We start from the raw sequence: 11008 nt of genomic DNA, 5'->3' as shown, positions 1-11008 counted from the left end.
TAATGCTTTCTAGCAAGTATCAACCCCGGGGTTCAACCCCAGTATGGCGAGAAGCTGATCAGGGGAATAAAACAGGAGAAACTATGCAGAAGAAAGATGGCCCTGTGGTGACAGAGACAGGAGTAGAAAGTCAAGGATGGCAGGCCACCACCAGAAGCCAGGAAGGCCCCAGAATGATGGCAGAGGCGTGGATCTTGGCTCTCTCAACATCTTGATCTCAGATCTCCAGCCTCTAGGCTGGGAGACAGAAGGCTTGTTTAAACCAATTAGTTTTCAGACTTTGCTATGGCAGCCATAGGAACTAACCACAACCTGTGTCTTATAGACCAGGGAAACGTCACAGAGAATATGAGTCAGTCATTCCAACCTGCCCAGCTGGTCTACAAAGGGGGCTTGATGTGAGCTGTAGGCATCTAGCTCCTTTCTGAAGAATACATATGCTTAGAAAGCGTGAGAAATATTGCTGCCGATATCCAAGTAAATGGTCTCAGGTAGCTACCCAAGCCTCTGAACCCTCCATCTTAACCTCAACCTCCGCCCAAGGGCACACCACAGCATCTTCTGAATGGGGACATTCTGGCACAGGCATGGTTGGACGAGGGCAGCGTGCTCAGCAGAACTGGGGAGTGCAATTGCCCGGATCTGGGGCCAGCCAGGACTCCCTCTTGTCCTTCCTGGAAGAGCTGAGTGTGAACAGACCTGGAGTGGGGTGTGAACTTACTATAGCCTTTCAATTTTGAGCTACAGTCCCGAAATGTGAGTTGTTTAATTAAAAGGGGGGGGGGAACCAAGAGAGGGTCAGGTTAAGTACAAGAAAGCCGAAGCGGCTTTCAGGGACTGTGTTTGCACACATTCCTTCTGAGCTAAGATATCCCCCAAATGAAAATGTTTTCTGAGCAGAGTGATATCGCTTAGCTAATGTCGGCAGAGGAAGTGGGTGTAAGTAATGGAGAGGAGAAGACTCGGCACTCGTCCCAGGGCTCACGGGGGTCTGAGCATCTCCTTCTTGAGTGCTCTCCTGGAAGATACAATCCTAAACGCAACCCACATAGACAGAAGGCAGGCAAAGATGCCGGAAGTGGGCTAGCAAAGTCAAAACAGACTTTGGTTAAACCGAGGGGAATTGGGAACCGTGTCTAGGCCGATGTAGGCACTGGGGGTGTTTTTGTTCTACCTTCAGAGAAGATCATGGCACGTTGGATCTCCCAGGTTTGTGTCTTGTCCTGTGACAATCTAGATGGCTGGAAGGGAGCCTCGTGTAGTCTTAATCTCCAGCAGTCCTAGGTGCAAGGATATTCAGGAAGCTTTCAATGTCCTGTTCGCTCATTTCCTGGGTGTATGAAACGTGCTGTCACACTCTGTGCTGCGGACACACAGTATATGTACGACACGGCTGATGTACAGAGGGAGGGGATTTTACTTGGCTCACAAGCTGAGGGCCACGAACTACCAACAGCATGGTTGGGCATCTGGAGTGGAGTTTCGTGGCTGTATCATAACATGGTCACCAAGAGCAGGAAGGGAAGTCCCTGTCTTCAGAAGGAGCACGTGCGTAGGTAAGGAAACAAGGGTTTGATGAAGGGCCTGGCCAGAAAGATCTGTTAGGGGCCACTTCTGCTGGGCTTGGTCCATTCCTCAGGGATAGTCCGTTCCTGACTGTGGAATTCTGAGACCTAACTAGCTTGTACTCCCTAAGGGCTCCACTGGCCCTTTTTCATGCCACTCAGGTGACTGAGCTTCCAGTAATGCAGTTTGAAGACATCCTCACACCACGTGCAAACCATAACTTACAGGTTTTGTAATCCCAAGTAGTATCAGATAGAAAGAAACTAAGAGACAGAGATGGAGCCATAGCTGTTGGCTCTTAGAACCACGGCAATTCTTGGGTAGAGCAAGTAGACCCTAACATCTAGGACACAAAATATGGAATGTCACAGGAGACAAATGGTTAACCTCTGCTTAATGTGAGGGTCAAAGGGCCTTACAGCCAACAGTTAATGTATCCCGGGCTGGCCTCAAACTACCTCGTGGCCCTCCTGCCTCTGCTTCCTTTAGCAAATGGTACCCGCATGGGTCACCACAACCGACTTAGCCAACAGTTAAAAAGTATTAGGTTTTGAGATAAGGGACAGAAAGATTAACTTCCTTCATTGTAAACTTCTCAAACAGTAGACCCTGGTCAGCACGGATCTCCACAAACTGGCGACAACCGGTTTTATTTCCTAATTCTAAATATTTAAACAGAATATCTCAGTCCTAACATTTGAACTCCTTCTAGAACAAAGACCCAGAGGCATCAGCAGGCTTCCGTTGCAAACAGGGCAGACACACCCTGGCTTTCCATACTTGCTCAGAAGGTTTAAATATATCACTATTTAACCTTTATTTTTTCCTCCTTTGCTGTTTAAGAACTGGACCCTGAGATAGCGGATTCCACAGTAGAATTCCAGAGATAAGCAGTCAAGTCGTGGACTCACCTGAACGTGTATTCTGGGGTCTGCGCACTGATCTCCAAGGTGAAAATGACCATCGCTAAGGTGATGGCCCTGCCTGGAGACATGCCGCTCCTCCTAGGCAGCTCTGGGGTCTTGTGAAGCATGGCTTTGCCACCAGAGGACAGGGAACAATTCTTGCTGGTATATGTTCAGGGTTTTATTTGTACGTGTCCTGTATTTGTATTTGTGCTGCCTAGGTGAAAGTCCAACCAATGGAGAGTCATTTATTGTAATTCCTGACTGCTATTTTTCCCCTTATTGACAGGTGCCATTGTGCAATAAACCAAAAAAAAAAAAAAAAAAAAAAAAAAGGCTAGAGAGGTTAAAAACTAGGAGCAGTAAAAATAAAAGTAATCAAACAAACAAAATCCTAGCAGTTCTTTCCTTGGGAGATTCTGGAAGGAAAGTTGAAGAGAGAGGTATAATTTGCCGGAGAGGCCTGTGGATTATTCTCCTAAGAAGCCTAAGCTACAGGAATGACATCGTGAAAGACAAGGCTCTGAAAGGGACACTCTCACCACCCCTCCCTCTGAAATCCTGATGTGCGGCTGGCTCCCACACAAGCCAGGTGAAGTGTGGAAATGGAAGCTCTTTTGTAAACTTCACACGTCTCTGTCTCTTTCTTAGATGTGTAATAGATTCTTCTGAAAACTGCAGTGTGAGCGCCACAAGACTTTAGCAATCGCCCCTAAAAGGATTGGGCTTGGTTTTAATGGAAGGACATGCTAAAAGAATAGAATTTTCCTCTGCCGTAAAAAAAAAAAAGAATCTCCACATTTCCCAGAGTTACAGAGAGGGAGAGGTTCTGGAAGAACAGAAGAATGTGGGTCAGGCAAGCTCTCTGAGAACGCAGGTTGCACAAGAGAATGACCTGGGATGTTGCAAACGTGGAAGTCTGCTACTCCCTATCTTACTCAGATGGGGCCTCTCAAATCATTTTAGTGAGTTCTGGGACTGAGAATACACAATCTGAGGAGCAAGAGAGAATGTAAGGGAGTTTTGTGGGCCATGTTTCGTGACTTGAAAATGTCAGGAGCAGGACACCATTCTTATCTTTTGTTTTGTTTTGTTTGTTTGGGACAGGGTCTGCCAGGGCAGCCCAGGCTGGCCTAGAACTCCCTGCAGTTCTTTTGGCTCCACCCAAGCGCTGGAATTACAGGCACGAGCCCGTACCCAGCTGTTCCTAACAAGTTTGTTTTGTTTGAGACAGATTTGACCTAAACCCTCTCACTCCGCAGCTGAGGATGACTTTGAACTCCTGATCCATCTGCATCCCTTTCCCAAGGACTGAGATTGCAGACACACACTACTATGCATGGCTCTCTGACACAATTTATTTTTTATTTTTCAAGACAGGGTTTCTCTGTGTAGCCCCCATAATCAGGTTGATCTCCAGCTCACTGAGATCCGCCTCCCTCTACCTCCGGAGGACTGGGATTAAAGGCCTGCAGCGCCACACCTGGCTGACACAATTCTTCAGAGACATTCATAGATAATTATTAGTGACAAAAGAGAAAATCTCAAGCATTGGCGTCTGCAGAGGTAAAACAGGCATCTGACTGCGGGGATGACAGGTCACAGAGCTAGCAATCTTACCTGTGCCACAGAGAGTACAGGGATGTCATCACCTTTTCCTGGCTCTTTTCCTTTTCACATTCAGAGCCTGAGAACTAACTGAACTAATTTTACCCCTCTTGAGAGCTTACTGTGGAAACCATGTGCCTGCCCGACACGTAGGCCATGCGAAATTTGTCAGGCTATAAGCTGATTCTTACAGGTGCCGTGCTTGTAGCTAAGTCAGTAAGTGGGTCATTTCCCATGAGCCTTAGCTAATGATGCCAGATCTATCAGCTATGTTACAGTGCAGAGTAGACTCTTGAATGATCTCTTGGACCCTCTCAGGATGTCTGTGGAACTAAGAATGGAAGTAAATTAGCATAGGATGCTTTTTTATGTTAATAAGATCATGCTAGTTGATTAGATCGTGAGTCTTAAATTTGGTAAGCTGTTGTGACTAAATACTGCAAAATCACCTCTTTCTGGAAGATTGGGGTAAAGGGCAAAAGGAGTTCTTGGTTGATTAGTTTGAACGGGAGGATATTCCAGATTGCTACTTGATTTTATCATTGGGTTATACAATATAGCGATATGATGGGAATAGTAAATTATAATAACAACCTAAAAACTGATGTATACGATATAATGTGTACACTCTATGAATAACGTAGTTTTTATTTTTACCATGCCTTTAGCTCTTCCTGGCTCCTGACATCTATTAGCCTCTGACACACTTTGAAGTGAAACTTGTGCCCTGTGTGTATCTTAGAGAAAGGGACAGTTAGAATGAGTTTAACTGGAGGAGCAAAAATAATATAACGGCCACCAGAGATGAAAATGGGAACTTTTTAACATGCCAAGTTATCTACATATGCAAATGAATTTAATTCTCAATAGCTCCATCACAGATTTGGAGAAAGGCTGGCTACTCTCATCCAGTCTATTCCTCAATAGGTCAGGTGGTAGTGGTGTACTCCTTTAATCCCCGCACTCAGGAGGCAGAGGCAGGTGGATCTCATTGAGTTCAAGGCCAGCTTGGTCTACAAGAGGACAGGCTCCAAAGCAACAGAGAAATCCTGTCTAAAAAAGCCAAAAAAAAACCCCCAAAAACAAAAAAACAAAAATACCCACCAACATCAAACTAAAATAATAGCTGAAGTCAACCATTGTATATATCAGTGACTGAAGAAAGTACTGATATAAACCTATACAAACAGCACCACAGTCATGAAGGCTTTTAGAATTGGATTTTTTTTATTTTTTTAGTTTTTTTCCTTTTAACTATTGCAGTTGTCTTTGGTTACCAAGAAACCCACATTGTGTCTCTGTAAAGCCCAGCACTGCTGTGGCTTCAATAGAAGGTAAAAGTTTGTAATTCGGCATGTAACTCCCGTACAGCAAGGACAAACAGGCTGGGGTACTCAGGAGGTGAGATGACAAGCGGCTGGCCCTGGTCCATCAGCATCACTGTAATTAGGACATGTTAACAGACCTGTAGCTTTCTTCATAGCCGTGTGTGTCAGCTAAACTTAGAACAGGGGTTCTAGTTATTTTTTTTAGCAGAAAAGGATTAGCTAAAAACATGCCATTTCCCGGAAAGCGTCAGGTGTTTCGTTGTTGAGCAATCTCTTAAAATGGTGATAGCTTAAATATTTACCAGGAACTTTGGGGAACTCCCACCTTTCAGTAAAAGACTTTGTTTTGAATCTAATCCAGGCATCTGGGTCAGAGGCATCACTCAGCAGGGAGTTCCAAGGAGAACCACATTTCTGAGTTCCAGTGTCCTGTTCTTTCCCGCCTAGCTTTCAGCACAGGAAGACATAGCAAGCAGTGCTGCCTGATTTGATGCAGGAGTCTGACACGGTGGGAGAGGAGTGCCTCCTACAACGGTTTTGCCACAAAATGCCTATTAGAAAAACTCCCTACCCTCTAGAGCAACTTCAGTCATTTTAAAACCTGGATGTCAGTTTCATAGGAGCTGTAATGGTTGCAGATTTAACTCGTTGGATTATGTATCAGCTGAATGGAATTTTTTTTCATGATGAGCATAGCACTTCCCCAATGAGTGGTTATTATAATAAAAATCAGTATTTTCTCCCTTTGTGGGTTTGTGTGTGTGTGTGTGTATGTGTGTGTGTGTGTGTGTAAGAAATCATAGGGTGTCCTAGCTGTTAACATCCAATCTTTTCTCAGGCACATTGAGTGCTTAAACGAAGCTCTAGGATTACAAGAAAATATCACATTTGGGATAGATCTGAATGTCATTTCTACTAAAGCGTGTATGGAATAGATTTATTCTCATTGTCAGGGCTACTTCAGTAATCCCTTTTTTTCCAACAGCGGTTCTTACCACACTATCTGAATGTCTCCTTGTACGTGAGCAATGCTTAACCTCAGTGTGTGCTTACACATCAAGGTACACCAAAGACAGTGTGTTCAGAGCATTAAACACACAGCAGAACCCCAGATAAACCAGATGACCTGTGGTGTGTGTTAATATTTAGGTGTCTGGACTGGACCGCCGTCAGCTCACCCTCATCTGGGCTCACCTCCAGCCTGTGTGTCTCCACATTCCACCTCACGGTTGTCAGAAGGACACCAACTGTTTTCCATAAAGGGGGGAAGAAGGCAGAAGATCCGAACATCCCATAATAGAACATGTGCACTATAAAATGGTTCCTCCCTAGAATCCTATTCTTAGAATTCTTAGGTTCAAAACCCAGTCTTTTGTATTTCCCAGAGCCCAATTTAGGATTTGTTCCAGGTCTTTGTTGAAATGAGATCCCTGAACTTGAACCAGGGCACCATGACTGAGTGTCCTCAACTGAGCACTGGCCTGCCAGCCTGACACCGCCGGTCTTCGACATGGCTAGCACCCACCCAAGACGAACCCCAACACGTGTTTTGGTGGGGTCAAACATGACCAAGTAACAGAGAAGCAAAGGCCAAAAGGAATGGCCTGACACTGTCCAATGAATATCACGTGATCTGTAGCAACACCAACTCCACTAAATCCACAGGAAGGAGATGCATATGGATGTGAGCAGGAATAAGACACTGAAAGAGACTGGATAATTTGCTTGTGTTTCCACATCATGGATTTACACTCTCATCATGGTGAAAACCCGAAACGTGCACAACCAGCAGCTTTCCACCTTCTAGCTGGTGAGCTTTATACCTTGATGACAGTCGATCTAAAGCAGGGGTCAAATATTAGAAGGAGCTAACAGCAACATGAGATTTTTGTGATTCCAGTTTATTGGATAAGTAAATTCATAGCTTTATTTGCATACAGAAAAGTGCACAAGAAGACAGGTACATACAAAACAGTTGTGTGGCTGATCATCATTTTCAAAAATTCGGCCATTTAGAAATAGTTACCTCCAGTTTAGCACATCTTTATGTATTTGGAATTTTAAAGTATGATTTCAAGTCTCTGTTTATAATAACTGAATAGGAAGTTAGACAGAAAAAAAAACCCATATGTGGTAGATAAGTAACGATTAGCATTAAACAGAAACCCAGAGGACTTCTTCAGCTTGGATTACTTGAGGCTAATCAACAAAGGCTCACAAGACCAGCTTCTTGCTTAAATCCTGAGCAGTCATTTTCTTCTACCAAAAAATAAGATTGTATCAACACCCATAAGACCTGAGCATTAAAGGTCAAGAATTAAAAAAAAAATAAAACTCAACATAAACTAAGGACAATTAAAGAGTTTGGCAGGAAAAAGCTCTTCAGTACTGTATGACAAAAGGACTGAAAATGAAAACGCATTGCATAGGTTTCCAAGGTTATGCAGAAAATATTGCAGGCAGATTTTCAATGATAACCTCAAATATTCATTCACCACCCTCTCTTCAATTATTGTCTTATTTAGCTATATTACTGTCGTTTCAAGAAAGTTTGCAGTTACCTGATAAAGGCATAGAACTACCTCCAGTATGGACCCAGTGTGTTGGGTACAGTCACACTTAGCTTTCAGAACATAGTCCTTCTTTGCTGAGCAGAGTCCAGTTTCTTTCCTGTGTTAAATTGCTCTTCGGAAGTTTAAGAGAATGACACCCTATTCCTTGTCATGAGGATGGTGTGCCTTCCAAAGTCTAGGCATTGGGCTAACAAGGACTGAAGGTGGATGTGTGTGTTCCAAATCGATGAGTCGTTCAACACCTTTTGACCCATGAAAATCTGTTCCCGGGTATTGTTTATACAAACCCAGGAGCAAAATGGACCCAAAGGAGGATGGGGGACAAAGACAGGGAGAGATAAACAATACTTTTTTCTCTTTTCAAATAACCAGCAGGAGATTAACAATGGGATCTCCTAGGTCCTGGGAGACATCATCAGAATAAAGAGAAATTATACTTTTTAAAGAGTAATTGCCACAAAAATCATTTTTATTGAGAAAGAAAAATCACATGATATGAAATTAGGATCATCAAGGGAAATTCAGGCCATAAGGTCAACAGGGTCAAACGTCTGGAATGAAAACAATGTGGGGCCCCAGGGAGAAACTGTTTTATTCGCCTTGGATAATGCCTGATGTTTGGAGTTAGAATTTTCTCCGTTTCAAGTCGATGATAAGCACCTGAGGGCATAATGATTTTGTCTGATAATGACAAAATGGTCATCTTGAACAGGTCCTCATTTGTGATTGAGAAGTCTTGCTTTCATTTTACCCAAAAGCCTTTCTGAGTAGGGATGGGAAGCAAGGTATCTTGCTGTCCTAGTAACAGAATGTTTAAGTTATTCTGCATACCAGGAACATCAAATGACTTGGAGCTACGAGGATTTGGGCATTTCCTCGGGGTAGCATCAAATGAAGGGTTAAGGTGGCCGCACCTCCCAACTGGAGGGTAGAAGGGGGAATATTCTGAGAGGGTTGCAGGGCACAAAGGACAAGAATTTGGCAGGGAAGCTACTTCATTTATAGTTGAGCTAGAACGTTTAGGAGCTTAATTTACGTAAAACCATAGTTTCGGTTTAGCTTCAGCCTAGACAGAAAGTATAAGGCATTTTACAAGAGGCAAAGACAAATAAGGCAACAGATAATATGTCAAAGGTGGAAGGAACAAGGACAGCAGTCCACATGTGTCTGGCTCTCAGCTCTTGTCCTTGGCTAAAGCCAGTCTTTTGTTCCTCTGGGTAGTCAGCATGACAATGTCCTAGAGAAACATGGAGAAGAATGGTTAGGATAGTTGGGTTGAATATCAGTGTATTACAGATGACACCATCATTTTCAAATGTTAGGGATAGGACATCCCAGAGCTGATGGGAAGATAGAGTAGACAAGTACCATCTATCCACTAGATGTGATAGTGTGTGCTGATGACTTCAGCCCTCAGAAGGCTGGGGAAGGAGGCACCCGATTTCAAAGCTAGCCAAAATCATATAGCAAAGCCAAGACCAGTCAGAACTAATGAGGGAGGCCCTATACCAAACCATCTATACCTGCAAGGATTTACCTGGACCGGAGCAACTGAATTGGAAAGACCCACCCTAAATATGGGATGGGGATCTTTGCAATGGGATTGTAGGCTAAGTAAGAAGGAGGGGCAAACTGAGCACCAGTATCCATGAGCTTCTGCTTACTGACTGATGATGCAATGAGACAAGCTGACCTTGTGCCATGACTTTCTCGTCTTGATGGACATCAGCCACAAGCCCTTAAATTTCCTAGGTTGCTTTTGCTAGGTATTTTGTTGCAGCAACAGGGCAAGTAAATGATACATCACGCAATCTGTGCCTATTTTATCAATGACATTTTAGTCATTTATGTATAATGAAATAAACAGGTTGGTACTAAGTTGTAATTCATGGTTTCAGAAATCCTCAGGGAACTTCACAATGCATTCTCCATAGACAATGGGAAATAAATATTATTATTATTAGATGTGAGGAAGTTATCTATTACAGAAAACTGAAGAACGAGTTTAGCCTTGATCGGATGAGGAAATATTGAAATAAAACGCGCTTGGATTCATTTCATTCATTTTTACTGTTCTACCCTTCTGGCTGTGCCTTGTCTAATGTCATGTGACTTAGCTTAATTTTTCCCTTCTCTTTGGTGTCATGAGATCAGAACACAACTGGTGTCATTTATTGATGAGAAGAACAGATCACAGGGAGCCCCGGATGAGACTTCAGCTTTCCTAGAATAAAGTCCACTAGAGATGGGATGGTCAAGCCTCTCACTTAGTTTTCACTTCTACTGCTTCTGAAGACAACACTGACAGCTGTCACTGGGGTCTGAGTAACACATTACAGCTCAGGGACCAGCCTGAGATTATCCTTGAGGGAGGAGATGAAAGAGAAGTTGTATTGTCATCTGTTTCAGAAAGTCCTTTAAACCTGGACATTTTATAGAAAAGCCAAATTGTTACAAGGATGCTTTGCCTTCAACATTATTTTTTTATTTTTTTTATTTATTTATTTTTTTTGGTTTTTCAAGACAGGGTTTCTGTGTAGCTTTGGAGCCTGTTCTGGAACTAGGTCTTGTAGACCAGGCTGGCCTCAAACTCACAGGTAGTCACCTGCTTCTGCCTCCCAAGTGCTGGGATTAAAGGCGTGTGCCACCACCGCCTGGCCAACAGAATTTTTTTTTAAAAAAAGTAAGTCTGGGAATGTAGCTGGAAGGCTAAATAGAGCCCAGTTTTGATCTCCAGAACTACATAAAACTTGTAGTGGTGCGTGCCTTTAACTCCAGCACTTAGGAAGTGGAAGGAGGAGATTCAGAACAAGGTCATTCTCTGATAAAAAGAGAGTTTGATGCAATGTTCTATTGAATTTATTTCCATACAGACCTGAACTATCAAAAACACAGGACAGAAGATTTTATCTCCAGGCTTGACTACTCTTGGTAAGAATTAATTTCCTAAATGCTCAGCCTTATTATTGTTAAATTATCAGAGTATTGATTTTCATACCTATTACTCCCAAGTTACACATATGTAGCC

At 43.2% G+C, this 11008-nt stretch overlaps 2 protein-coding genes across 6 annotated transcripts in view; both read right to left on the bottom strand.

Annotated features, from left to right (window-relative positions):
* Nucleotides 1-2647, bottom strand: part of C9 (complement C9) — a 35999-nt gene extending 33352 nt beyond the window's left edge. Inside the window, exon 1 of the mRNA XM_050138952.1 lies at nt 2478-2647. Within this exon, the coding sequence (XP_049994909.1) occupies nt 2478-2599 (122 nt within the window). The 5' untranslated portion in view covers nt 2600-2647. The remainder of the gene's footprint in view (nt 1-2477) is intronic.
* A 4640-nt stretch (nt 2648-7287) lies between these two features.
* Dab2 (DAB adaptor protein 2) overlaps nt 7288-11008 on the bottom strand; it is a 53146-nt gene continuing 49425 nt past the window's right edge. For all 5 annotated transcript variants that reach the window (XM_050138949.1, XM_050138947.1, XM_050138951.1 and 2 more), the window contains one exon: nt 7288-9217. The gene's annotated coding sequence lies outside the window, so the exon portion shown is untranslated. The remainder of the gene's footprint in view (nt 9218-11008) is intronic.

The sequence above is a fragment of the Alexandromys fortis genome, unplaced genomic scaffold, assembly GCF_014885135.2.
Source record: "Alexandromys fortis isolate MF-2015 unplaced genomic scaffold, M_Fortis_MF-2015_v1.1 scaffold_37, whole genome shotgun sequence".
NCBI lineage: Eukaryota > Metazoa > Chordata > Mammalia > Rodentia > Cricetidae > Alexandromys > Alexandromys fortis.
Note: the sequence above shows the minus strand (reverse complement) of the source record. Positions and strands in the feature narration are given on the sequence as shown.